Source organism: Chenopodium album, chromosome 9 (genome assembly GCF_948465745.1).
Source record: "Chenopodium album chromosome 9, dcCheAlbu1.1, whole genome shotgun sequence".
In the NCBI taxonomy this organism is placed as follows: Eukaryota; Viridiplantae; Streptophyta; class Magnoliopsida; order Caryophyllales; family Amaranthaceae; genus Chenopodium; species Chenopodium album.
Genome location: NC_137842.1, coordinates 72,013,767 through 72,041,705, shown reverse-complemented (window position 1 = coordinate 72,041,705; position 27,939 = coordinate 72,013,767). Strand labels below are relative to the sequence as shown.

The window sequence follows — 27,939 nt, the reverse complement described above, 5'->3', positions numbered from 1 at the left end:
TTCATAGCATTTTCTCTCTCCTTTGACTGGGTATTTAGCTTATTGACTTCTGCAGCAAAGTCTGAAGCTAAGTCTGAATCACTGATTTTGTTGAGTTTATTTGGGTTGTTGTCTCCTTTGCTGAAACAGAGGAAATTTTGAGATTGAGGGTAGAAGGAGAGAGAAAGAGGATTTGTTGAGGGTTTTAGAGGATTTCTGAAATTGGGGAGAAGAAGAAAGGAAGGTGTTCTAATGGAGAAAGACATGATTTTTACTGATTTTTTTTCGAAGGTTTCGAGTTTTTTCTGAAGTTTGGATTATGATAAATGAGTGACTTGCTTAAATGGTGGTGTTACTATTGGCAAAATATGATAATGACATATTGACAACAATTTTTTTTACTGAGTCAATTAAGTTAGTTTCAAGCTGAATTTTAGGTTAAAAAAAAAAAAAAAAAAAAGTTTGGATTGGATTAAGTCATTAAGCTGATTCTCATGTTTCAGTTAATAAAATCTAACTCGGGACGACTTTAGACTTTGTTATTTTACTCTACTTATAACCCTCAGTTGGAAATTTTCAATGAGAGCTTATTAATTTGTTTAAACTCGTTTTACTGTTGCTAATTGAACTTAATAGCCATAGGTTTTTATTATATCATCGACATAAACCAAAACATCAACGGAAAATTGGAAAGGAAGGTGTTTAATATAGACCAAGATGCTGTTGCCAATCTTCAGGAAAAAGAAAAGAAATTAAAATTTATCACTGTGAATCTGTGATAACATTAGAAGTTTCTGAAGTCTCACCAATTCATTACAATATTGTATTGTTGTTGCCTACAGAAATTTAGCTTTAAACAAATTGGAACAAACTGAAAAAGAAATCCTCTACATTTTCAGGGTAATATTACTAACATATGTATAAATGAATGAATTAGGCCTATAAATCATCTAGGACCTATGTTCTATTACAGCCTTACAGGTTTTACAGCTATAAGGTCTCTTGCAACAGCATAGCCAAGGTCGTCCAGCAAACTTAACCTAATCTTCTGTAGAACAGTTGTGTGAATATGTGAAATCTGAAATGAATAACGAAGCCTTTTAGCCCAACATATTAAACTTCAGCAGATGAAATCGACTGTTGAGTTTTCACAATCAGATGAAACTGGTCCACAACGTAATCAAAACCTGTTCAGTGACCCAACTTGCCTGAGATTGTAAGCATCGGAGTTCAACACAATTCATGGGAAGTTGTCTAACTAGTCTTGAACAGCAAATCCCCTTTCAGATCATAAGAAAATGAAGAAAATGGGATTTCTGATATCTTATCTTGCAAATATGGTTCAAATTCTAGTCAAATTGACTACTCAGTCCCCAAAATTGTAGCGAATCAATTCTGATAATATATCAACCCAAGTATCTGGAAGACCAGGAAGGCACCAATGCATGCAATCTTGGCCCCAAACTGCAACAGCATCCTTCTTTCCAAGCCATATTGCTGGATGAGCATCTGCTCGGTACTCACTCAGATGACTCAAGTCGAGCTTTTGGATGTTGCTTCCTTGTAATGCCTCATCAATCACTTGATTAAGCTCCCTTGCTTCTTTGTTGACTCCATTGTTGACAGGATCAAACCACAAATCAAGCTACATGGGAATTAGTTCTTTTGAATTCAAGGTGAAGGGAAATGAATCAACAGGAACAACTGGAAAAAGAAAGCCTAAAGTCCAAACCTGAGGTTCTTCAAGGGGTTCATCAAACAAGCAACTGCCATTCTGATTCCACTCTCCACCAAAAAAGTGCCTTGGTGATTGCATCCGCCAAAGTTTGAGCTTAGTGTTAGGAACTTCCTTTTCTATGTACGATATCATACTTTTCAAGACAACTTTAAGCCCATCCTGAAAATCAAGGGAGGGAAGAATAGGCTTTCCATTTTGATAGAACACAAGAGGCGTCTCTTTTGGGAATTTATGAGGGCCCCACCTAATCAGCACAAAAATAGTTTGAATATAAACCATGTTAAGAAGCGACTTAACAAAAATGAAGAAACAAAAAGGAAACCAAATAATTAATGTAACAAAGCTGAATTATAAAACAGCCTCACATCAATTTCTATGATGCTACAATAGGAAAACAAGGATCTAAACTGATCTCCCAAACAGGTATGTATTGAGAATAGCTACTATCTGCATGTACAATAACTTTGATAGCACCAAATCAGTGTGCGTATTCATTTGGTATATAACTAAACGAAATGTAAATGGGCAAGAAAACATAAGATTACCAATGGCCAGTGTTAAAGATGAGGACATCATAAAATTTGGTGATCTGAACCCATTCATCAGCAGGAACATCAATGTCCACTCTATATATGCCTTTTATTCCATCCTGGTCAGACTCTTTTGGCTGCCACCTATACTCAGCCACATGTACACAATCAGGTTACGTTTTGCAAATAATGTCAGTATAAGAAACCATCAAATAACCACACAACCAATAAATGGTGTCTTTAACTGTTAAATTAGGCAGAAATTTGAATAAGCTCAGATAAGAAAAGCGACAATCAAAAGAAACAGAGAAATTCAAGTCCAAGTAGTGTCCAACATCTTAAGTAATTCATAACCGTGTTAGGAATTTCTCTTAGAATAATCCAAGTCAAACTGTCTCAAGATTGTGATGTTCTCCGAACCATTTCCTTCATGTTTGAATTTCAACTCAACAACCTAAGTCTCATTCACTTTCTTGTTCAATAAACTGTCAGAGTGCATAATATATCCAAAATCTTATACCAGTTATATGTATGGAGGATGTTTTGATTTATAATCAGCAGGTATAACAATAAGCATAAAAAATATCTACTACTGTACAAATTACCACATCCTCCACATCATGAGATATCAGCCCTATTTCTATCAATAGAGAACTTTTACCAACACAATGTCACATAGATCATATATAGATAACTTTAAGAGCTGAATTAGCAATGCTTGTAGAGCAATAACAAACACCAAAGGCAAGGAAAACATTACAAAAGACCAATAACATACAAGACTTCCTAGAGAGTAGTTTGAGCTTTGAGTTGCTCCCCATTCATATCAATAATTGATGGGTGAATTTGACTACGTCTAATAGAGCAGCTCTCTACTGAAACAGCTTGTGAACTAAGAGGAACTAAGAGGCTTATCGCTGACAAACTTCACCAGCTGCTTCCTATGCAACCTATAGTTAGCTGAAAGCTACAATTGATGAGAGAGGAATCCTCCTATCTCTCAAGGTCGTATATAAGTCCTTATATTCACCTTATATCAGCAATCCCATAAACCAATTCCTGCAGGCTACAATTGAATCCTAGACTTTAGTAGTTTAGTACACACAATTAATACATAAGTGCAAGCCTTGTTATAATATAGAATGAAAATTAATACATATGTGAAAATCTTGGCTATCACATTATTCCATCTACTGGCTACTTCCGCCCACAAAAGCCATGCATTCTTTTTCCCCGTCAATTCTTTATAACCACTCTAGAACATCTAAGAGTTTTTTAAGAATATCAGCCCTAACATTAATATTTTTTTCTAATGCTATATCATACAGTTTCTTCAATCAATTAATAATACTTCCCAATCACCTGAATTACAATGAAGCTTCACATCCCATTAAAAAATCATCTTTGCAAGCTCGTGCCTAAGACAGTATGACATACACTATGCTTCCATCCTAGGACATATCATTTAATCACCTTCCAAATACTATCACTAAGTAAATTTTGTTCCACATCTCAAGAGATTAACTTTGAACCAACCACGGTCAAATCCATCTAACAAATTGCTAAATCACAACGGACCTAAATATGATATCGGCCAGTTCCACCATTCTGATAAAAATGAGGTTTCATACTTTCATATAGAGTTCATGATACTTGCTCTCCAGACATTGTCACAATTCATAGTTACCTTCCTACTCTAACAAGACATCAACACATCATAAAATTTTATCAAAGCATCACTCTTGCATCACAAAATTGTCATATACAATAACAAACATATTGTAAAGAATGTAACTTCTAAAATCCATATTAAAAATTAATGTAATAATAATTTCAAATGAATAAGTGGTGTCTTACTGGTATTTAGCAAGCAAAACAGCACGATGATAAGCAACAGTGACATTAAACATAGGGAAATAAGCACCTCTCCAAGCACCCTTCTTTTTCCACTTCTTAGCACCATTATCAGCAACCCTCAAAATACACAAAAAAGCAACCAAGAAATTCTCATTCAAAGAATCCCCAATAAACCCAATATTCTTATTTCTCATCATACCCAGAAACCCTAATGGATCAATCTGATTCAAACTGCAATTATCAGGCACCCATTTCCAAGAATTAATCATACCCATTTTCTCTCTCCTATTTCTCAAGCAATTCCAGGCGTTTCTGTGAAATGGGCAAGTTTCATCATACATGGGTTTTCGATTCGGGTCGGATACCCATCTCCCCTTGAAGAAATTGCATTGATTTAGAGAAGAAAAGTGGGTTTTTTGTTCGGATTCGGATTTAGAATGGGGAATTGGGAGTTGTTTGGGAGAGGAGAAAGAGAGGAGAGAAGAGTAAAGGTAAAGAAGGATGAGAGTTGAGAAGATTAGAGATGTGAAGAGAGTTGTGGAGTTTTTTAGATGCATTTTCATTGAAGTTCGTTCATTAATGGCGGAAAGTGGAGGAGATCAGCCACTGTTATGGCGGAGGAAAAGGAAAGGTGACGAGTTTGGAAAGCGATTTCCTAGTGAGAACTAGTGTGATTCATTAAGGATCTAAATTGAGGTGGTTCGGCTTATGATTACATTGTTCTGACCACCAAATAGGTCTCTCGGCCTCTCGGGTCATTAGCTTGATAATCTAGCCTTGTTAGGTCCGGAAATGCTTTTAAAAGAAAAAATTAAAGATTTTATAACACGAAATTTAGTCATTTTTGTAGAAGAACTCGATGTTGAAAACTCAATTAGCAGTGGCGGACTGGCGGTGGGGGTATTCTAGATTCATAAAATCATATACAGTCCACTGATTGGCTATATAAAGGATCAGGAAGGTTTTGAGTCAATGACAGAATATGAGAATACATTTTTTGTATCTGATAGTTGATAGTTAAAAGGCAAGGTAGATGGCTTCAAACTACCCAAGTTACATCTCAAGGTCTTAGAGATCCATGGTTTCAAAGCTTTTTTCAACTCCAATAGTAGTATATTCAAGACTTGGTGTTGGAACTCAAGTAATGTTAAGGGGGGCATCCCAAGGCCATGAAAAGCTTGTCTGAGACCATATACATCCTTTAACCGGATGCATAAGCGAAAACATTAAATCTATGATAGGATGTGTTTATGTAATAGTTTCAATTGAAAATACTTACGAGACAATGATAATAAATCTAACCTCCTAGAGCTATCACGTTACACCATTATTGATATTTGTTGTTTATAGTGACACCTATCTAGAAAATATCTAAAATAACACCTTATAAATCATTTACTTAAAAAAGACATTTTCTTGTCCATTTCTTAATCAAAAACAAAAAACTATAATTTCCAACTAGCTAATTGCCACAAATCAAATAATTCAATTTTCTTCCCAAATAAACTCCAATCATCAATCACCCAAAGACAAAGCAAAAATTCATTGGCCACCCATCCAAATATCCAAAATTCCAATGTATTTGGAATTATATTAAAGAATCCACTTATTATTATTATTGACATGACCACCGTTGCCATCACTCTTCCACCACCTTTCTTTCATACAACAACACCATCACATTCTTCTTCCATTTCTTTGGCGGCTATTCTTCGTCCACGATTTTCTCTCTCCTCTCTTCCATCAATTCGTTGTTTCTCTTTATCTTCTGGTGAGCTTTTCTTTTTCTTCCTAACTTTGTTTTCATGATAATAATCCTATCTTTTTTTGATTTTTTATTTTTGGTGAGCTATTTTTTCTTCTTTTTAACCTTAAGTTTGATAAAAATCCAATCTTTGTTTCTGGGTCATTCGTTTTAGATATGTAAATTGCCCTGATTCGTGATTAAAAATGGTTTCTGCTGTTGGGTTTTTAGTATTTTTGGTATTTGATTACTGGGTGTTGTTTGATTTCTTGGCTTCTTTAATGGATTGTTTTGGGATTTTGATGATTAATTCAATGTGCATTAAGCTGATTAGGTTTATTTTACAAATTATTTGTATTTTTGAGCTGGAAATAGGTATGATTTGAAGAAATGATTGTAATAGTAAAGATGTCGCTTTCTCATTTTTGGTGTGATAAATGTGCAAGATTTGAAAACAATGGAAGTGAATTAATGCACAAGACTAACTCCTAAAGTGCTCCATGACTTAACTTGACAACTTAAAGTTTGTATGGACTCTTTTCAAGCAAATTGTTGAAATTTAAGAATCAAGAGATGCTCGAACAGTTGGGGCCATTGTGCCCCCGATTAAGAGATTGAGGGTTCAATTCTTATCTGACCTTTGTGCCTTTCTTTCAAACCGAAAAGATGTAAAATACGAAGTAAATTTTTTTGACAATAGTCTGTATGGATTGGATTAGCCTACTATAACAAACAAAAGAAAGACAGCTCTTATTAGATGCACCATCTGTCCATACCTAGGAGCATATTTTTTCAAATTTCAATTAATGTAACAACAATACGTAGGGAAGCCAATCCACAAGGCACTTTCATTCCCCCCTAAGTTGGTGCTAGATTTGCTGGTAGTGTGTGTAGGACTGTAGGACATATAACAAAATATTAGGCCACTGGCTATCTTGGCATATTCATTCAATCAATACTTTGTTGGATATATATTAGAAAAATGCCAGTCGAAAGCAGGTTGCTCTCTTTAATTTGGCTGAATTTTAGAACAAAATTGATCACGTGTTCTGTGAGCTTGAGCTCTCTTCCTCTGTAATGAATGATCACTAACAGTCTGTTTGGATAAAGAAAGGGAAAGGAAAAGAGGGGGGGGGGGGGGGAGAAGAAGAGGGGAGGGAAAAGGAAGGGATGGAAGAATGGTGAGTTTTCCTTCCAAATCTCTCCATTGTTGGAGGGATCAATTTCCTACAATTTAATCTCTCAATTTCTCTCCCCTCCAATTCCCTTCCTTCCTCATTTGTTATCCAATGAAAGATATCTCGTCTCTCTATTTCCTTTCCCTCCATTTCCTTCAATTCAAACACATCGTAAAAGTACGAGATTGAGGCCTTCTACTTTGTGGTAACATTCTGGCTTTTGTTTAATAATTTGTTCAACTTGTATAACTATAAGAATTGTCAGTTCTGCCAGTTGATATTATTTCCTTTTCTCTTGATGTTATTATTTTATTCTTCCCATTTCTCTTTTGATTGATTATTATGGGATTTAACTCTTGTTTGTTCACTTAACAATGATCTACCTTTTCTCCAGCCATGGACAATGTGAGCAGTCCAAGTTTATTTCCACTGCATCATTGCAAAGTTATTCATCTGGTTGGTGCCTATATTTTTCTTACACATGCGAATCTTCATCATGCCATCATGGGTTTAAGGATGCTATTTTTTTCGCCTTTGTGAAGTCAAGAATGTTCTCTTGCTTTTTGTTTGTGGTTTTGTACACCATGAATTAGGTGAGGCATGCACAAGGACTTCACAATATAGAAGGCGAGAAGAATTACAAGGCATATATGAAACCTGAATATTTTGATGCCCCCTTGACTCCATTAGGTTGGCTGCAGGTAACAACAGTATCATGTATGCCTCCTATATTAATGAGTATACTTGTTACACAGAAAATATTGTTAGTTTTGAGAATTTATATTTTATATTGTTTCTAAACACCAATGAAACTTCTGTTATTCATGCAGGTTGATAATTTACGCCGGCATGTTCGTGATTGTGGCCTCTACAATAAAGTTGAATTAGTCATAACTTCTCCTTTGCTAAGGTAATATTTTTGTGTCTTTTTTGGTTTAAGATGCCATGTGCTTAATTACTATCATATACAGTGCATACTCCCTTCCCCCCCCTCATTTTAACCAAACTATGCATAAGGTTTACTTAGATTTTACTTGTGGCATTCTTTTCCTTTTCCTGCCTATTCTCCCAAGGTAAATAAAGTTCAATTTTATTCAACTGGCACTTTATCTAGTCTGAATTGGCTACCTTATTTCTACTTGTGGGGACAACCTAAATATTAGGCACAAGAAGAAGATGGGGGTAAAGTAGTTCCAAAATTTAGGGATAGTCATGATCTTATGAATGCCCGTTCTTGCAATCTTGTTGCCTGAGTCACACAAGCATTTCGTCTATGTATGTCTTAGCTTAAGTTGTCTTATATAATTCCTGTACCTCTTGTGCTCTGTTATCGTAATGACCTGATTTTAGCCTTAAGTCTGCTAGGAATGAAGGCTATTTTTCTAATAACATTTTAGAAGTTAGCCAAAAAAAAAAAAAAAAAAAAAAACAGAAGGGCCAGTATACAGTCATATCATGCATATGGATTGTGTGAGAATCTGATTGTTATTGTATGCAGGACTTTGCAAACAACAGTTGGTGTTTTTGGTGGTGAGGGCTATACTGATGGGATGGATGTGCTGCCAATGATGGTGGCAAATGCTGGAAACAGTGATCGTTCTGCCATTTCAAGCCTAAATTGCCCACCTATTATGGCTGTTGAGCTTTGTCGTGAGCATCTGGTATCTTCTTTAGATATTACTTATTTTGCTCCCTAAATAATGCACCATTTGCGCTTTTGAAACTATTCACACTCTAAAAAATTTCATGTTCTCTGCATTGTTTATATCACAACCCACACTGACTGTACTCTGTAACCTTATATGCTTGGTTACTATGGTTGCCTTTTATTTAGAGATGTTCCTTGCTCTCAAGAAACAGGAGCATTCACTGATCATCTCTATTTCATTATTCTAATTTCAGGGAGTTCATCCTTGTGACAGGAGGAGACATATTCATGATTATCAGTGTCTTTTCCCTGCTATTGACTTTTCACAGGCAAGCACTCTTTAGAATCAAATATATATGATGGAGAGCAGACTCTAAAGAATCTTAGATATGTTTCTATACTTGCAGATAGAAACCAATGAAGATACATTATGGAAGGCTGATGTTCGGGAAACCAAAGCAGAAGTTGCAGCTAGGGGAATGAATTTCATGAATTGGTTTGTGCATGTAGTAATATGTTTTATTATGTTGCTTTGATAATAACATGCATCCTAAATTTATCATCTAGGGATCCAGTCATGGGTTGGATGTCTATATCATCCAATGAAGGTAAAAAAAAAAAAAAAAAAAAAAAAAGCAAAATCTGTGAAAATATATGACCCTCACAGAGTTACAGTACAGTCTTTTTCGAATTCAATTTTGAATTTTATTTGTCATCTAGATAATGTGAATAGTTTGGGCTTCTGGATTCCTTCGCATTCTGTTTGCTGCACTTAAGAGTTACTTGAGCTTACATGTGAGCTAGTTTGGGTCTCGAGGAATACATACTATATGAGCTAACACGATAATAAGTTGAGGAATACATATGAGCATTAGCATATTGTTATGCCCTTGACAATATATGCTTATCATCTTTTTCATGCCATAGATCTTGACAGATTAGCATCGATTGAAACCAAACAGATTTTATTTATCTCAGATCATTGTTACTTATTCTATTTTCAGATATTATGCTCTTTGCATAACAAATGCACAATTTTTTTTTCCCAATTGCCATACACAGGTTATTGACAAGGAAAGAGAAGGAAATAGCTGTTGTAACTCACAGTGGTTTTTTAATGCACACTCTGAGTCAATTTGGAAATGACTGTCACCCTCTGATGAAGGATGAAATAAGTAAACGGTGTGTTCCATCTACCCCTTATATTGCACCACTAATATGTTTCAATTATCGGCTATACTGATTTGCTTCAATAATAGACAGTGACAATCTCACTTGGGCCAACTTTTTGCTGTCAACTGTCATCACAAGTTGTATTCTTATGGGGTGTGCAATTTAGCTCGAAATTGATCTTAGTTTCTTTATGAGCTAAGTTATCAGTTAAATTTGTTACATGATAACCGTGAAAGGACAAGGGAGAGAATCCATTTTCGATATTGTCCATTCAAACATCTACCCATCTATGCATAGCACCAAATAGCTTTGTCTGTTCTCGCCACTTTCTAACTGATCTCTTATTATATAGGTGTTGTTGATAATAGACCTGAATTACATTATTTATGTATTGCAGATTTAAAAACTGTGAGCTTCGTTCAATTGTCCTCGCTGATAGGAAGTGAGTTCTTTGAAATACTATTAGGTATTTCCAACTCTTCAATTTCAGGGTTAGTTCTTTAGCTAACCACATAGCTTGGTTTTCAGTATGATAGGGTCTAACTCTAATGCACCAATCACCAATTATCCTGGCAAGATACCAGACGGACCCGATCTTCCTAGTGATGTTGCTGATGAAAAGGAGAACAATCATTGCTGAGTAAGAACTATCTCAATCTTTGCTGATTTCGATTGAGATAGTTTTCATTTCTAACTTACTATTTCAACTTTTTTTTTTATTCAGATTTATTGGATGGATGTTCATGAATTCTTCTCATCCAACAAGTTGGGATTATGATGATATTTGAGCGATATAATTTTGTGAGTGGTAGCAGACTCAAGGTTGCTAACACTGAACCATGGAATTCATACCGAGAAGTTTAAGGGCCTGTTTGATGATGACGAAATGTTCTTTGAGACACCTCTATTAAATTAACGTGTTTTAAGGATATTCAACTGATGTTGCGAGTTTTAGGCATTCTGCAGATTAATTCTATGAAGATTGAATTTATCTTTCTCTTGATAGTGCTATGTTGATATATTTGCAAATTTGAACTATATTGGCATGGTGTAAATTCAGAATGTACAAATTTATCAAAAATGTTTAGACTTCAAATATTTAGTTCTTAAATTTCAAGTCATTATGCTAATCGATTTTGAAATCTATAACTATATATTCATGCAATATCACAAACCAAACGTTTTACATAATTTTAGTTTACAAAATAAACTTGAACTTTTTATGAGACATACTTTATATAAAGCACATGAATAAGAAGTTATAGGTTTCAAAATAGATTAGCATTTTAGTGTACATGAAATCTTCTAAACAATGGATAAGAAGAATAATGTCAATTAGAACATGCTTATGTGTAGGAAGCAACATGAATAGGAAGTCTTTAACTCCAGAATAGGATGCTGTCATCTATGCACCCTTCAAGATATCATAGTACGAAGCTGGTCTTTTCTTGGTCATCCCATATGATACCTAACCATAAGAGAAACGATTGAAAGAAAAGCTAGTGATCAAAGGAATAGCATGATAACAATAATGAAATTGTCATTATTCATTCATGGAAGTCATTTACCTCGATAACAGATGCCAAACGCAAAAGTGTGGCTTCATTCCATGGTCGGCCTATAAGCTGTAAGCCAATCGGTAGCCCCTGCTCATCATAACCAATCTGAAGGAACATATGATTGATGAATCATTTTAAGTTGGTGAAGAGAGTTATCCTTCAATAACTAGAACAAATGATTGAAAAATGAACCAAAATAAATGGCTCACCGGGATAGTAATGGCAGGGAAACCAAGAAGATTTGCAGCCACAATAAAACGCATCAAATAACCTATTAGTGGAAGTACAGGAAGAATATGTATCACTACATTTGCCAAGTACAATGAAAATCTTGCACCATCTCCGTCTAATATCTATGGATGACTAAAATAAAACAAACACAATTTCTTCCTCTTGCGTTTAGCCACGTAATTGCATATGACGATGACTATCCCTGCCTAGTATCTATAAAAACAAAATCTGTTTTTGGCCATGTATATATGTATCTTGAGCTATTGACTCCAAATCAACGTAAACAAGAAGACGGATTGAAGTAGCCATTTCAAGTTGATTTTTAGAAATGTAGTCCAGCAGTACTCAAACCAAAACCTTCCTTTTGGTTAAGGCCATGGAAGTCATTAGTCAAATTGAGGCATCCATAAGGCTATACAGAACAGAAGAATAAGTATCTTGGGCAGTTGTGAGAAGGTAGGGTTTTTTAGGCAAGTGCCACTCTTCTAGATGCCAGACATATACCCTGCCCCAGGAAACAGGTGCCACCTCAACAGCAATATTCTAAATCGTTAAGCCTCACAACCCTTATCCTTAGTATCTGACCTTTACCGCTTTCTATGTACCCAGTCAGCGAACCTCGAAATCTAGCATAAAACTATAAATATATGATGAAATCTAACTCACCTGAAACCTGCAAGTTTGTCTCTCCAGATTTAAGTGCGCTGGTGGGTATAAGTGGAGCTGTCATGCTGTTCATCAAAAGGCAAGTTTATCAGCATTTGAAGCTATAGAAACTTAAAAGACAATACATCTATGATTGCAGACAATATAACTAGTGTAAACCTGTGAGAACCACAAAGTTATTAAACATGCAAAAAATATGTATAGCTAAGAGCTGCTTTGGTTGGCATCGAGAGTAGCTTATGGAAAACTGCAAATTATATCTTGGAAAGAGGAAAACCTCACATGAGTTCTCCCAACATTGGAAAAGAAAAAAGCTGAAGAGTAAAATTGGTCCCATTTTAGCCAGTGCAATTGTTATATGTCAAAAAATTTAAGCATACCCAGTGGTTGGTGTCACTATGATGTCCACCTTCTTGAAGACCTCCATGTGGTAGTTCATCATCCTTCGCCTGCATAAGCCAGTAACCGGCATAAAAACAAACCATAGAAGGAATATACAGCTCAATTTCCAAGTTTTATATTATGTCAGGAAGATATCCATTAGCAACCACAAGGGAAATAACATGAGAGGCCCCCCTGCCCCTAAAAAAGGAGAGAACATGAGACTAAAAAGGAAGTTAGATAAAGCTATGATGAAAACTCATGTTGTACCAAGCTAACCAGTACCGGAAGACATATCATATATTTTTTAGACATAGCACACAATAGGAGTAGTTGCGCATCTGAAACTACTGAGCTTAATCTCAAATACCAATTATCTAATGAAGACCGCAAAATAATGCCAGGCAAGTTAGTTTTCATTACACACAAAAGCAAGATTTTTTCAGCATGTAAAGCTCCCTCACCTAATCCGTTGGGCTGCAATGTAGTCTGTGGCTGAAAAGGAACGGAAAAGTGCCAGATTTGTGCGGGTATCATATGTCAACTTTGAATTATTCCTAAGGAGATAAATCATTGTGCTTCTATTAGAAAATGGCCTTCAAAAATTTCTTACTTCAAAATTAGTTAGCGATTCTTGAACAGAATCTACTTGGCAGGAAAAAGCTTAAAAAGAAGAACATACCCTTCTTCGCAATATGGATTTAGTGAGCACAAAGCTTCTGATCCAATTGAAACTACATGTGCAGTGCGCATCTCATGCAGCTCAGGAATAGTAATTTCCTCTGTCTTACGTATACAAACAGAAAGTCTCAGAATACTCAACGCTAACAATGGAAACATACTTTGGGGACTGGGAGAGGGCGGGATATCAAAATATTACAAACAGTATATAGGTACTTGAGGAAGAAACCCTTTACTTGGCAATTATAAGTTTCTGAAAGCCAATTCAGAACATCCTCGCACTTCTGAGAGATTTCAGTAGAGTACACATCATTGAACCACTGCAACACAAGAGCTACAAAATCAAACTCAAAATGTATCATATCTAATATATAAAGATACCAACGTGAAAGGAATAACTAGATTACCTCCGTGTACTTTCCAAGTCGCAATGACCCTACAGTGCTGAGCTGGGCTTCAGATGACAGATTGGGTAAGCATGGTGGAGACTGGAACACAGTCCAGAGAGCTATCAGTTGACGTGTGGCAATAACAAATACAAGTAGCTCTCAATAATTCAGAAGAAATCAGAAAGGGAGGGAGAATATAGGTAGCAATTTAACTTACAGGTTTTAGGACAATTCTATCTGCAGGAGAGGAACCCAGTATCGCTGCATACCTTTAGAAACACAATTGATGAAGTGAGTCAGTGAGATTATTCTAGAAGTTATGGGTCAAGTATCAAAAAAGGGGGAAATTAGCAAGCTGTTCCATATAATTTAAGTTTATTTTAGTTTGAAGAAAGTATGCCACTTATAAAAGGCTGCCTTGATAAGCCATCCTAACGAATGTGTATAATGGAGCTTAAAAAGACATAAAATTGAAATCCAATTGGCAAAAAAAGATTTGGCCATAGAAGTTTGACACTGGGCTTGCCTCTCTGTCACATTATTACTTTAGGAAAAAAAAGTGTACATAATGGTGATCTCAAGGGAACAGTATAAAACTATAAATACATAAATATAAAAAAAAAAATATCAATCTCAACTAGCATGGATTCAAATTGCATACTTCATACTTGTATAAGACATGAGCAGCCTATAAAAAGAACACTTAAAAGATCTCGCTTTGGCAACAACCTTATATCTTGGTCATCCCAAACAATCAAACATTATAGTTAAAAATGCAACAAAGTACTGACAACACTTTAATTGAAGTTCAAACTTCAATTAAGTTACTTGTACACCCAAAATTTATATTGTAGCTTAGGATGCTACTAGTAAAATCTTACCCACCAAGCCTACTAAAATGATGCAGAAAAAATCATTTACTATGGAATAAAGTACTCAAATATGTATGAAGTAGCCTACAACAGAATAAACATACCTAAAAGATAGTCAAACAAACAACAGCGGCATATAAATACCCAATTCAGTCGATAAGATGCTAACATATTATGCAGGAAAAAAATTGAAAAATCATGGATGATATGATTATATTAATTTCTTACACAAGCATCACATCCTCAACTGATGATGCAATCGGGCCAATTACTTCCACAGTCCCTGAACCACACAATGACCTAGAAACAAGAATGAAGATTAGATTTTATAGAGGAAATCATTGATAGATATATCCAATTCTTAAAAACTACTCCCTTTTAAATGCTTATCATACTTTTGAAGTCAAATTTGACTATTAATTACTCCATACTCTTTATCCAGAGTTATAAAAATAATAGAAACATATTGCTATAGATTAAATGTACTTTCTTAATAATTTGTATTTTTTATCAATATACCCGTACAGGCCGTATTCATATTCAAAGTTTGACTCGGAAAGTGGAAACAAGTACATGGAAATGGAGGGAGTAGAACTCAATGATGCAGTGATTACCCTCTCATGTCAGTTCTTCCATACGTTGTTTTCAAGCCCACGACCCCACACAGGGATGAAGGGATGCGAACTGAACCTGGAGGTCACAAAGTTCTAATCAGTTTCCTAGGTAACATCTTCCTACTAAAAGAGAGCTGCTTGCTGAAGATTTCAGTGAGATAGATTATTATGTTTATAGCAACCTCCACCATCTGTCCCAATAGAAGCTGAACATAGACCCGAAGCTACAAGTGCAGCTGGGCCTGATGAAGATCCGCCAGTGTACCTATCATGTGCATGTGGATTTCTTGTTGTTCTGAAAAGAACAAACCACATCTTAGTATCAAATAGAAAGAATATATTAGATTGGCAAGCATAGAGATGTAGATACTTCGATTCTGAAAACAGAAGAACTTTCGGTATAAAGAATTGAAGCAGAAAAACATTATAGTCTGATATGCATTTGACCAAGCAACTTCCACCTCCAGCAACTAAGGTAGTCTATCTTTTTGTTGAAAGTGTTAAGATGCTGAACAGATATAAATTGAGTTGATCAATTAGTAGCAGGTCCTAATGATTGAACTAATGTAGACATATCTGGTGGTGCAAATATTTTACTTATTACTTGTATGAAAATTAAAACTCACCCGTAATTAGCATTGTTTCCAGTTGTCCCAAGACCGAATTCATGCATATTTGCCTTTCCAATCAAAATTGCACCACAACTGCGCAACTTAGAGACAGAAACTGCATCCTTCTTAACAGGGCGAACTTCATGAAACCATGTTGTAGCACCTGTACCAAAAAAATCTGAGGCTAGTTTCATGCTTGAAGATATATAACATAAGTAAATTAATTCTCATTATGACTATACCCTTGGACGGATATGGATAACAATCTATATCATCCTTGATTGCCATGAAAATTCCATCTAGAACTGAGATAGGATTTCCTGCAAAATATATGTCAACACCTCAGTTCACCTCAATAATTATTGTTAAATTCTAATTTGTCAAAAAAACACATAATGCAAGGACAAATTTACCCTCTTCAAATCTTTGAGAAGATGCAGCTGCTTGCTTCCTTATGTCCTCTACATCACAAGATATGAGTAATGGGGAAGTAGGATTTGTATTATCAAACTCTTCCAAGGTTGAGATTAGTTTCTCAGCAACCTGAGCTCATATTTAATCTTACGTCATGAAATTACAAAACAGTGGAAGGCAAAAGGAAAGATAATTACTAATAAGGTATCAAACCTTGGATGGGGTAACAAGCTTGGCACGATAAGCATAGGCAAAATCACGGATTTTCCAATAACGAAATGATGTTGCTAAATTACCATCCCAACAGCTAGCAGGATCATATTCTGGGAGACACTTTAAGGCTTCTGCCACACGGTCCTCAGGGCAACCAGTTTCTTCAATAACAGAAACATTTTGCTCTGGTTCTGAAAGGCATAATTCAAACTTGTTATATTGAGACCATTCACTTACTCAAATAGGTACATGTGCACCCCTATTTCACTAGTTAAAAGGCTGCATTCTATGGTTCAGTATCCTTATATATAAAATTAAATCTTGGAGCAGAAGTTACAACCTTGGGGAGGGAACTCAGGTCTATGCATGGGAATTTCTGGTATGACAGTATTCTTCAGCAGCTATTAGTCATCAAATGTATGCTGTTACCGCACTTAGCTTCAAAAGCAGCATTAAAAAGCAAGTTATACATGCTTATATCTACGGGAATAAGAAAATACCTCAACCGCATTATTCTTCTTTCTCAGGTAAGAAACAATAAGAGGACCTATGACCGGAGCTTCAAGAATGTTAACAAATAATCCAAAGGCTGACCCCGTGATATGTGGAGCTGTAAGCCAAAATATATAACATGTAAGCATCTAGGTTATCAAAAGTCAGGTTTCATCAAAGTATCAGACTGTCATTGTCCGGCTAGGAAGGCTTATAAAAAATGCTACATCAAGGACCATCAAAATTATATTGTAATTGGTTCTATCTTGAATGAGATAGGGCATTTCCAAGGTCTAGGATTATCTACAACAGGAAATGTGACCATATTTGCCAAGCTCAAATTCTTCTTTAAACTTAAATCTCTACAAACTCTTCCTTGAATCCTTCGGTGCTATTAGCCAGCCAAGAAAACATGAGGATGCATGCCTTACAGTTTATGTGGCCATTAGATAATGGATTCTATTAAAGATCATTCCATCATCTTAATGCAACATTTCATAAAAATAAATAAATAAAATAAATAAAATAAAATAAACTAAATGCAACAACTGAAGAGCTTCCACTTTATCAATATATGAAAATATGTTGGACATGTATCTTAAACTCACACCACAAGATCCAGTATCGGCCATTACGCTATTGCATTAGCTGTCACAAACTGTTATTTAAGTTGTCTATTGTTATAAATATTGATTACAAAAATTCTAGACGCATATATCAGTCACTTAAAGATGTAGAACCTCTCAATTAGTATCATAAAACAAAAATTTTATGCTGATCAAAGATTTTAATTATCCATAATCACAATTCTTCCCACTAGTCGAGGAAAAACAAATAAACATTTTATAGGGAGATGCCGCGTGATCACCCCCATGAGCATATAAGAATATATGGCCTCAGCCACAACATGGCTCATGACATTCTACTCCGAAGAAATATTACTGCAACTTTATGATATCGATTCATCTATGATCCAAAGATAACTTTTAGAGGCACATTATATCAGTTCATAAACTACTTTCCCCAACTTGCTCATTTGAATTCAAGAAGACTTTATACAGTAAATTCTCATTGAACTCCCTAAAACCCTCCATCAAAATATCATAAAACCTCATCACTATTCATAAAACCACTTTGATAGCATCAGATTATAGAAATTCAATTACTTTACTAATAAACTACAATTACCCCTAATAACAACAATTAACAGACAAATAACCCACTTCAATTTCCCAATCAAATTCAAAACTAAATAAATAATGAAGAAAATTAAACCTTCAATTTGCTCATACTGATACTTGACTTCAGTCAAATCAACTTCATCTGTAGGCGTCATCACTTTCTTCTTCACCATTTTTCCTAAAATCAATAATCAACAAACAAACCCACTTCATCAAATCATCTAATTTTCAAAAGGGTACCTCAAAATTCAACCCAAATCAAATTATCTCAAAACATAAGAATTTTCACCCAACAAAGATCAATTTTTTATTTTTTAAAAAAAAAATAGCAAAAAAAAAAATTGTAAATTTACCTCAATTAATTCCTCAATCAATTAAATCTTAGGAATCAAAGATTAAGTTTATGATGACGCTGAAAGTGTCAGCTCAACAGAATTTGTAGGTTATATATGCAAGTTTATAGAGTTGCTTTCCGCAAATTTAAATGCATTTTGGTAATCTTATTGGTGGGCAGTTATGAAATTGCCATCTGCCTCTTATTTAAGAGTGTGAAGTAATCAATTCATATTTAATTATGCAATTGCCCATTTCATGAGTCCATCCCATTTTTGTAGGACTTGACAATCTTTGGACGAAATAGTCCAATCTTTTTTTCCATCTAATCTTAATTTATTTCTAGTTGCATTTATTTTGAGGGGTTCATTTTATTTTTGTGGGGTTTTTGGACAACACGTTAGGCACCTAACAACTCCGTCGCTTTATTAGAAGAAACGGAGGGAGTACTTTATTTTCACGTATTTAATGAAGGAAAAAAAAATACGTAGTATTTAGTGCTATTGTAATTTGGACTTTATCATTTGATATCCAATTTTTAGCTTTATTTCATATGATACCACTATACTTTTTTTTTTAGTTTAATAAATTCAATTTCTATTATAGCATTTTATCAAATATATTATGTATTCTTCGATTTGGGTGTCATTAAAATTGATTGGTTAAAGTTTTAAGAGGATGTTAGCCGTTAGCGACCTTAAGGTTCAAGTTTGAGGTCGAAAAAAAACACGCTTAAAAATGTCGTGGTTGTGTGCAAGAAAATTATCTCAACTGGTATATTTTGCTTTGTTTCGTACAAAAAAAAATGTTCAGTTAAAGTTTTGAGAGTCATTATGACTGAAAGAATCAAAATTTGCATTCGGAATTAGAAAAAAGAACTACAATCGCCCCAAACTAATGTTCCATTCAGCGAGATGTCATACTGAATAAATACTCGTACAGTGGTATCATGTTGAGTAAAACTAAAATTTGGGAAACTAATAAGTTATGTTCATGAAAATTTAGTTTAGGGTCTGTTCACATATACTTAATTTCAGTTCAGTTCAGTTCAATTCAGTTCAGCTCCAATCAGTTCAATTCAGTTTAGTTCCTAATTTCTCTTTCTCATAAAATATTCATTTTAGTTGAGTTCAATTCAGTTCAGTTCAACTTCAATCAGTTCAGTTCAGTAAATGTGAACAGACCCTTAGTCTAATGAGTTTTTATAAGTTCAAATTTAAATAAAAATCAAGTGAATTCAATGTATTTTGTAATGTTCTAGCAAAAATGAACTTAGGGCATGTTCTCATATGTTTATTTTCAGCTCAATTCAGTTCAGCTCCTAATTTCCTTCTCTCATAAAATATTCAGTTTAGTTTAATTCAACTCTAATAAGTTAAGTTAAGTTCAGTTCAGTTCAGTCAATGAGAACAGACCCTTAGTAGTGCTGGATTTTGGCTACATGTCTACTACTAGATGTCATTTTACCTAATATTTTAATTAATTGTTATCGCACCTTCTCTCTCAATGGCTCACCCTATCATACTAATTGCTTAAAGTTTGGAACTTAATATGATTTGATGCTCTTTAAGATAAGAAATGTCGTCTTTTTTTTTTTTTTATTAGGTACTCCGTATTTCTTATGCAATAAATTTTGTAGGCTTATATCATATCATGTCTTTTCTTATTAGAAATATGTACTGATACTAGAAACTTAAACATAAACCGTCATTAAGATAGCATTGGTAATTGATTGTAACATTTAAGTAGCATATACGAATAGTGCAATAATTAACTTTAGAATGAAGAAGACTTGAATACTTACGGGGTGTTTGGATTGTGGGAATGGGAGTTTGGGGATTAAAAGGTGGGAATGGGATTGGGGATTAATTGATGGGAATACATGAAAATATGCCAATAACTTATTTGGATGGTGGGTGGGAATATATAGGGAATAAATAACAATTTTACCAAAATACCCTTACTAAGATAATTATTTCATTCATTTCATTAGTGGCAAAAATGTCATTTTTTCAACTTTTCATTCCCATCCATTTATTACCTACCCTCCCTGGGTAATAAAATGGTGGGAGTTCACCCCTAAATAATCTCATTCTCAAACCCTTTTTTATTCTCATTCCCACCAAACAAACAAGACTTAATTTTTCAATTGGGATTTAAATTCTCAATCCCATCCTCAATTCCCACTTGCCAAACACCCCCTTAATGGAGTAAACAATTAATAAATCAACCAATTTTGATTCAAAAATTAGAAAATTCATTCCCTTTATCTCAAATAAAATAAATATTAGTAAAACACTGGTTAGAATTTGTGATCATTATCAACATTTCCCAATTTCTCATGAAATTTACAATCTTTCCATTTTGTAATTTTTACTTGCTCAATTAGTCTTCAATTTCCCCTAATTTTTCAAGCCCTAATTTCAATTTTCCTGTTTCTAACAAGAACAACGATGAATTGAAGAAGAAGAAGAAAACAGAAGCTGCTGCACTGCAGAAACTTTAGGTATTGATTAATTTAACTCATCAAAAAATTCTCATTATTTCAATTTGCTTGCTTATATTAGAAGATTGATTAATTCAATTGCAATTGTTAGAAGTAGACTAAATTAAACTGCATTTTGCTTTCCTTTGTGTATTTGATTAATAATATTCATGGTTGTTGATTGAGCATTTGAGGTTATTTGATGCAAAATCAGGAGATTGTTGTGATGATTTATTTTGTATTCCAGATTATTCTTGTTTTATTATCAGAATTGTTTTAGGTTAGAAATATGGAGTATTAAAAGTCGAATTCGCTCTCTAAGGACTGTATTACATGAGTAAGAAGTATATATTTGGCCAATACAGCCCGAGTTTTGTTGTATTTTCGTTGTTGTTTTGTAGCATTCGATTTCTTTCTTCGATTTTACCTTAAAGAATTCAAAATTGTGTCTTGGGTTTAGTTAGAACTTAAAGATTCCAGTGTTTTTTTGAAAATATAGTATGAATTGATCAATCCATCTTAGGAATTATCATGTTATATATTTCCTGTTATAAACTGGCTGATTCAGATGTAAATTAGCAGTATGCTGATTTGGTTGTTTTGTAACTTACAGTGGGTGACTCTTTGTGTGCGTGTGTTTTGTTTGTGGTTAGCAGGCCTGATTATACTTGTAGGCTACTATGCATAATGTCCGCGGAATTCTCTTCTTATTACGGAGAAGCCGAAGCTTGCATACAATTTCCCATGAAACAGTGAGTGAAAGCCTTAAGAGAAAGGTTGCTGATTTAGAGAAAAAGAGGAAGATAAGAAATTTGAAGAAAACTGAGGTTTTCGTGGAAGTTCCAGAGTCCAGGTCGTTTCTCGACACAGCTACCATGCCAATGATGCTTACTGCTGTTGGGGTTGCACTTTTTGCCAAACTCCTAATGATGGTAATTCTTTGTTTTCCTCTTGGCAAGCTTAACTATTTTCCTTCTAATAGTAATGCACCAATGGCCTTCGTTTTATGATGTCATGAGAAGATTGGGAATGCTTTTTAAATTATTTTTTCTGCACAATCTAATTTCGAAGCATTAGTAACTGACTCTCTGACTCATCAATCCTCAGTACTCTCAAACTCCAAATAGCCTACAAACAAATCAATTTTAGAGGGATTGTATCCAAAAATTCATGCTATTTATGTAATAGTGATCTGTATTATTATTCTGCTCATAGACATAAGCCAGTCAATGGTATCTTTCTCCTTTTCGTTAATTGTTGTAACCGGCAATTATACAAATGTCTAAAATTGCTGCCACTGAGATGCTAGATTCTAAAATAGCCTCTGCATACAGGCCATACCTCACATTCAAGTAGGTCAAATTCTTCCTTAAACTCCATGTTTCCTAAATCTTTGCTCTGGAACTTTTTTAAAAAATAATAGGATGTCCTCATATACAGCTACAAGCCATAACACAAATAGATAAATTAGTTTGTGCCATGTGAGCCCATGCAATCTTAACCTGAAATTCTCTGCTCTTTCATTGGTATTGCTTGATATGCTTCCAAATGCGTTTTAGCTCATCTTTTACTTGAATTACGTAAAGTTTGAACCATAACAATTTCCTTGCTCTTTGTTTGAATAAGAGTAAATGGGGAGAGGATGAAATTTGAGAAGTAGGGAGGAAAATAGATTCTGTTGTTTGGTTAAGGGGTTTGGGGAAGAAAAGGGAGGGATCCGTTATTCCTCTTTCTTCGATAAACACTATCTTGTCAAAATTGGAGGGATTTGGAGGGAAAATGGAGTTCCTCCTTTCTCCTCCCCTTCATCCTTTCCCCATCACTAAGTTATCCTCAATTGTTAGCTGGTGGCCACTAGCTTTTGCAATAGTACTTAAACATACTTTGTGCCATATTTCCAATGTGAGTGTTGTACTTTCCAGCTTTTATGTTATTTCCTCTTTGCCTTTTTATTAACGTCAGTGTGTTCAAAAGATTTGAGAATTGGAAATGTTTCTGTTGGCTGTCAGTATGATGAATCAAGATCTCAAGAATTGATTGAGCGCAAGATAAGGAATGCTCCTCCTGAACAAGGGACGGTTAGGATGCTCACCCGTGAAGAGTGGGAGGAAATTCGAGAAGTGAGGCCTAGGACACCTTTTGAGTCAAAGCTTGCTCGACCTAATGCACGAATAAGGACAGGAGGTGCAGTTAAAAAGGTATTTCATGCTATGCTTTTACTGCTTGTCTTTTATAATTTCCTCTTACTGCTATAAATTTTGATAAAGGAGGTTAAGGTCTTAAGGGAGAATGTTGTGCGAATTTACCAATTGTTTTCCTCTCACAGTTGAGGATATTTTCAGGTAGCCTGCCTGGTTGGACCTGTTAATATTTTTGACACATGTCTCAGTTGTTGGTGATAATGGAATGGTGTAGATTGGGATCCTAGAGCCCTATTACTCCCCAAAAATAAAGAAACAACTTTTGAACCCATAACAATACCATCTACATTGCACAAAAAACCAGCTTGGATATTGATAGTCTAGTTCTACCCACAAATTTTGAAAGTCAAAATTCAACCTCTTCACGAACAAAATTCTTGGGGATTTTCAACCTTCGTTGGTTAAAGACATATTTTCTTTCTTGATAGTCGAATTTAACCACCTACGACCAAACTCTAGTAAGTTTAAGACTCTCTCGGGGTAGAGGACTGATAGTGGTGGATTGGCTTATATTGTGGTTTAGGGAGAGGGGGTGTTGTCCTGATCTGAGGTGGGGAGGGCCAAAGCAAGGCGGGAGATTTAGGAATCGGTACTTAGGCATTAATGAAGTGGGTGGCTGTTTTGGGTGTTAGGGGTGTTACAATGGTGTGATGGTATCTGAAACTTTTTTTATATGAAAGAGTTGGTGCCTGATAAGTAGCCCTTAGCTGATACTCCATAAGAAACAACCCACTCACCTCCGATCCATGATGGTGTCCGCCTGTTCGGTCACTGGCAGTCCTAATGGACCTCAAATGTGGAGTCCACGAAGAGTATAGAGAACATTTGAGGTCCTTATGATCTGGTATGTACGAGGGAATGGGCCACTATCTTATTTTCATTGGATTTTTTTGCTTGTGTAGGAGGATGTGAAAGACTGGGGAATTGATGTCCTTATGGATGCTGTTACACGGGTGGAAGAAAGTGTCAAACATAATTCGAGATGATGTTTAAGACTAGATTCCTGAGATAAAGAGCGGAACTACTTTCACTCTTGGCTCGTAAAATTAGGGAGAGAAAAACATTAGATAATAGCGGTTTCATATTAAAATAGGAACCGAGGAAGTGTTGTAAGTATTTGGAAACGAATGAAGAAATAAGTGTTGCAAATAGTCAATGATTGAGGGAGTATATTATAAGGTCTGAAATTTCATTCTAGATTTTTGACATCTCCTCTTGACAAATTGGTCGAACAACTTGAACAGACAATATAATTTCCTAACAGCAACCTAGCTAAAATCTATGATTTCTACAAGTAGCAATTTTTTGGTATATTTTATAGCCTTGATCATTTTGCAACAGACTATAGCGTCTAGTGTGATAATGGAGGCGTAGACATGCAGTATGCTAGGCTTTTTTTTTTTTTTTTTATCTTTTGCATACAACTAATCATTGCTGATATTTTACTCGATACTAGAGGTGTCAAAATTCTACCTGATCCAAAATCTCAATCAAAATTCTGCGTGTATCCAAAAATACAAGGCATTGATCATATGAAAAATGATTTGGCACGAAACACCCGAATCTAACTTATATCAAACTCAAAGTTATTCAATCCGATCACCCGAGCACACAGATTTAACTGTAACAACAGGCTCAAAAGCATATGATTGAAGATTTTAATTGTAACAATAAGCATAGTACTAATATAGTAATAATTATTTAGGAAGTTGTACAATAAATTTTAAAAAAGGAAGAACACATGATGCTAGAAACAGGGTGATGCAAAAATAAGAGGAGAGAGAATATCGGCGGGAATTGTGTGATTGTAACGGAGGACCCAGAACTAATTTAACTGTATGCAGTTGGCCTCCCTTTTTATTTTATTTTTATATTTGCTAGCTGGGTCCTAGTCACACTTGCTCCCACCTAGTGTTATTAATGCACATTATCCAAGATATAATTATATTTTAAGCATATGGTTTTGGTATAATTAATTATAGTACGAAGTGTTAATTTTTACTAATCCACTTGATAAATTTCTTTTTTCTTTTTCTTTTTTTAAGAAAAAAGAAGGTAAATTTTGCACTTTTGAAGGATTGTTTTTTACTCAAACATGCAAGCATCATTAGCATTTGCACATACAATTATCAATTAAGTCCACTATAATGATGGTTATTTACACAATTGTTAACTTTAAGCTATATAAAGTACCATGCCACCTGGTTAGTATTATTTATTTTACTCACCTTTTTATAGTCTTAAACTAAGTTTAAGAATCTTCAATTTTATTCCGTTCTATAATTTTACCTCTTTTAGGGGAAATAAGTTAAGATTCCCGTCAAAAAAAAAAAAAAAAAAAAAGTTAAGATTGATTGTGTTCGGGTTAAACAAATATTAGACATACTCAATTTAAAATTAAAAATAAAGTCCGATAATTTCAAACAAATCTTGTTACGGAGTACCTTCTTATAAAGAGAGGTCCCGGTGATTAAAGTGCACCTCTATATGTACTTCGTACCTGATTTGCTTCAAAAATTTTAATTACTAGTAGATTATACTAGTAGGTCTAGTACACTTATAGATCAATCATATCGGAACCCTTAGTAAAAATCATGTTAATATAAATACTCCAAATTTCTAGTATTTGACATATTTGACTTGTAGATCTAATCCCACGCATATCATATTTTTTCTACCAAATTATAAAATCTTGATTAAGATAAATGGTTGGAATTTATACACATAATCACATTATGCAACGGTAGTTGGTTATAAAAAATTAAAATACCATGTGAAAGACATCCCTTCTGTTAGCCACAATATTTTGGATTTTTGGTGACATGAATTCAAATTGATATACTAGTATTTTTTTTTTTTTTGGTCAATTATATGAAGTGCAGTAACATATGAGTAGATGAGACGCTGACTTAAGTTTAGGGCCTGTTCTCATTGATTGAACTCAGCTGAAACTGAACTGAAATGAATATTTTATAAGAGAAAGAAATTAGGAGCTGAATTGAACTGAAAATAAACGTATGAGACCAGGACCTTAATGTACAAGTTTTGCTTTTTTTAAAGGTAATTATGTTGATAAACTAGTACGACTGTACGAGTATTGATATCCATTAGTGTTGAAATTTGTGAATAACGAGTGTACCTACTTAAACTATGTTAGTTATTTAAATAATGAAATGAGTAAAATTTGTATTTTAATGACATAGACGAAGTAGTAGTAATTATCGTGATTGTTCTCTAAATTAATTATTGTGGTCGTTTCCTTGTTAGCAAAGCACCTTATTTGAAGGGTTGTAACTTATAAAATTGCAACGGTGGTTGGTCAAACCTATATACCTTTTTCCTCCAATTCCAAAGTAAGTTACTAAATTATAAATAACCAAATGAAGTGTTTTTGTTAAACTAATAAAGTAACGTAGTAATAAGCTTGATTAAAGTAATAATTTCAACTTAAACATCAATTGGAGTACTAGGAATCTTAGTTGTCTTACTGATAATTCCAAATGATGCCAACTTTCTTTGTTGTAAAAAAAGAATTATATATACAAGTATATATAATTCTATGTGGACTACACTTTAGGGCTCTTCCCAATAACTTTATAACATGAAATTTTATATTTTATTTATTTGTTTATTTTTTGTATATACGGAGTATAAGATATTAAAAAAATTTGCTGTTAAATTTATCCCAAAAAAAAAAGTTGTTAAAAGTTTAAGAAGTTACAGCAAATGAGCACATTATTATTATTATTATTATTATTATTATTATTATTATTATTATTATTATTATTATTATTATTATTATTATTATTATTATTATTATTATATATATATATATATATATATATATATATTTTTAATTTTTTTTTTTAAGTAAATAAACACAAAATTAAAGGTAGATGAGTGTATTCAGGTGCTTTGACTCTTCTATGAATACTCCGTATAATATAATCTGTGGGCTGGACATTGGAAATGGTGATGCACACTGGAAAACCTAAATTTAAAGCTGGCTAGTGTAGATTATCTGACACATTTAATTACTAATTACAGTATATAACTCAAAATCATACTTCAAGTTAACAATATTACAGACACATTAAAGAAAGGTTCAGCCTAATCAGATAGTAATAGTTTAAGACTGTATGACCTGGAAAAAATACGCGTTATGGTCATATATAATATATAAGGCTCTTAAACACGCATAGATTTTAAGTCTGATGACTTATAAAACATCCTACTTCGTACTAAGTAAAATTAAGAGTCACTATAAGAGCATTAAGGAAAGATGTAAAGGCATCAAAGAACATCACCCGCGTCAAGCTTGAAGCAATGGAATTGGAGTTATGCTCGAGTATGTTTAAAGTTTAAATGTTTTACAATATTCATAATCATTGAAGATACCATTTACCTTTTTTTATTAGTGATTTTAATTTCTTTTTTTCCCTTGATCATTTAGAAAATTCTAAGAGCATATATTCTCCGATGATTTAATTCACACTATTAAATCCGTACAATAATCAAACTTGAACTCTTCCTTAACCTTCTAGAGAAAGGTATGCATATGAACATAGATAAAGCACAAGCACAATTATACTTGTAATAATTAATTAAACTTGAAAGGCATAATTTCCTAAAGATTTTATTGTCAAATTGATCTTAAAAGGCATCATTTGATTGGATTATATTCTAAGACCGTAGGCTACACCTTGTGGAAGAATGAATTTGTTCATACTTCTTTGATATATTGTGTTCCCTACTTTTACGTTGGCCTT

At 34.1% G+C, this 27,939-nt stretch overlaps 4 protein-coding genes across 7 annotated transcripts; 2 read left to right on the top strand and 2 right to left on the bottom strand.

The window, feature by feature from the left end:
• Positions 1-715: 715 nt before the first annotated feature.
• Positions 716-4,875, bottom strand: LOC145559193 (protein trichome birefringence-like 12). 2 transcript variants are annotated; one of them, XR_014092678.1, is made up of 5 exons: positions 4,105-4,875; positions 2,263-2,391; positions 1,712-1,961; positions 1,167-1,624; positions 716-1,057 (listed from the first exon to the last, which is right to left on the bottom strand). XR_014092678.1 is itself a non-coding variant. In XM_081620626.1 (4 exons), the coding sequence occupies exons 1-4, from the start codon at positions 4,665-4,667 to the stop codon at positions 1,346-1,348; spliced, it is 1,221 nt and encodes a 406-aa protein (XP_081476752.1). In that variant the 5' UTR covers positions 4,668-4,875; the 3' UTR covers positions 718-1,345. The 2 variants fall into 2 exon arrangements, 1 of the variants encoding a protein (XP_081476752.1); XM_081620626.1 differs by having other exon boundaries at positions 718-1,624.
• Positions 4,876-5,612: 737 nt separating this feature from the next.
• Positions 5,613-10,844, top strand: LOC145559191 (phosphoglycerate mutase-like protein 1). Of its 2 annotated transcripts, none has more exons than XM_081620624.1 (11): positions 5,613-5,875; positions 7,421-7,482; positions 7,620-7,727; positions 7,857-7,936; positions 8,525-8,687; positions 8,929-9,003; positions 9,082-9,170; positions 9,737-9,856; positions 10,245-10,289; positions 10,376-10,487; positions 10,572-10,844. In XM_081620624.1, exons 1-10 carry the CDS (start codon positions 5,728-5,730, stop codon positions 10,485-10,487), a joined length of 1,002 nt encoding a protein of 333 aa, XP_081476750.1. In that variant the 5' UTR covers positions 5,613-5,727; the 3' UTR covers positions 10,572-10,844. The 2 variants fall into 2 exon arrangements, with proteins under 2 accessions (XP_081476750.1, XP_081476751.1); XM_081620625.1 differs by lacking the exon at positions 5,613-5,875 and adding an exon at positions 5,894-5,948.
• A 253-nt stretch (positions 10,845-11,097) lies between these two features.
• On the bottom strand, positions 11,098-18,851 carry LOC145559190 (fatty acid amide hydrolase-like). The gene is made up of 21 exons (XM_081620623.1): positions 18,505-18,851; positions 18,246-18,329; positions 16,979-17,088; positions 16,819-16,879; positions 16,479-16,669; positions 16,265-16,394; positions 16,094-16,171; positions 15,867-16,014; positions 15,423-15,535; positions 15,241-15,316; positions 14,855-14,926; positions 13,972-14,023; positions 13,773-13,853; positions 13,602-13,685; positions 13,367-13,470; positions 13,149-13,241; positions 12,684-12,752; positions 12,304-12,368; positions 11,616-11,677; positions 11,416-11,511; positions 11,098-11,315 (listed from the first exon to the last, which is right to left on the bottom strand). The coding sequence occupies exons 2-21, from the start codon at positions 18,322-18,324 to the stop codon at positions 11,253-11,255; spliced, it is 1,827 nt and encodes a 608-aa protein (XP_081476749.1). The 5' UTR covers positions 18,325-18,329; positions 18,505-18,851; the 3' UTR covers positions 11,098-11,252.
• A 1,892-nt stretch (positions 18,852-20,743) lies between these two features.
• Positions 20,744-24,443, top strand: LOC145560488 (uncharacterized). 2 transcript variants are annotated; one of them, XM_081621742.1, is made up of 4 exons: positions 20,744-20,990; positions 21,626-21,901; positions 22,979-23,167; positions 24,073-24,443. In XM_081621742.1, the coding sequence occupies exons 2-4, from the start codon at positions 21,650-21,652 to the stop codon at positions 24,154-24,156; spliced, it is 525 nt and encodes a 174-aa protein (XP_081477868.1). In that variant the 5' UTR covers positions 20,744-20,990; positions 21,626-21,649; the 3' UTR covers positions 24,157-24,443. The 2 variants fall into 2 exon arrangements, with proteins under 2 accessions (XP_081477868.1, XP_081477869.1); XM_081621743.1 differs by having other exon boundaries at positions 21,623-21,901.
• The last annotated feature ends 3,496 nt before the right edge of the window (positions 24,444-27,939 follow it).

Coding starts and splice junctions, on each gene's coding strand:
- LOC145559193 (XM_081620626.1), bottom strand. CDS start 4,667: ATGAAAATGCATCTAAAAAACTCCACAACTCTCTTCACATCTCTAATC. Junction 1,962..2,262: donor ATCTTTAACACTGGCCATTG/GTAATCTTATGT, acceptor TGTGCTGATTAG/GTGGGGCCCTCATAAATTCC. Junction 1,625..1,711: donor AACCCCTTGAAGAACCTCAG/GTTTGGACTTTA, acceptor ATTCCCATGTAG/CTTGATTTGTGGTTTGATCC.
- LOC145559191 (XM_081620624.1), top strand. CDS start 5,728: ATGACCACCGTTGCCATCACTCTTCCACCACCTTTCTTTCATACAACA. Junction 7,483..7,619: donor ATTGCAAAGTTATTCATCTG/GTTGGTGCCTAT, acceptor ACCATGAATTAG/GTGAGGCATGCACAAGGACT. Junction 10,290..10,375: donor ATTGTCCTCGCTGATAGGAA/GTGAGTTCTTTG, acceptor CTTGGTTTTCAG/TATGATAGGGTCTAACTCTA.
- LOC145559190 (XM_081620623.1), bottom strand. CDS start 18,324: ATGGTGAAGAAGAAAGTGATGACGCCTACAGATGAAGTTGATTTGACT. Junction 14,927..15,240: donor GGAAGAACTGACATGAGAGG/GTAATCACTGCA, acceptor TCTTGTTTCTAG/GTCATTGTGTGGTTCAGGGA. Junction 14,024..14,854: donor GTTGAGGATGTGATGCTTGT/GTAAGAAATTAA, acceptor GTGTTTCTAAAG/GTATGCAGCGATACTGGGTT.
- LOC145560488 (XM_081621742.1), top strand. CDS start 21,650: ATGCATAATGTCCGCGGAATTCTCTTCTTATTACGGAGAAGCCGAAGC. Junction 21,902..22,978: donor TTGCCAAACTCCTAATGATG/GTAATTCTTTGT, acceptor GTTGGCTGTCAG/TATGATGAATCAAGATCTCA. Junction 23,168..24,072: donor CAGGAGGTGCAGTTAAAAAG/GTATTTCATGCT, acceptor TTGCTTGTGTAG/GAGGATGTGAAAGACTGGGG.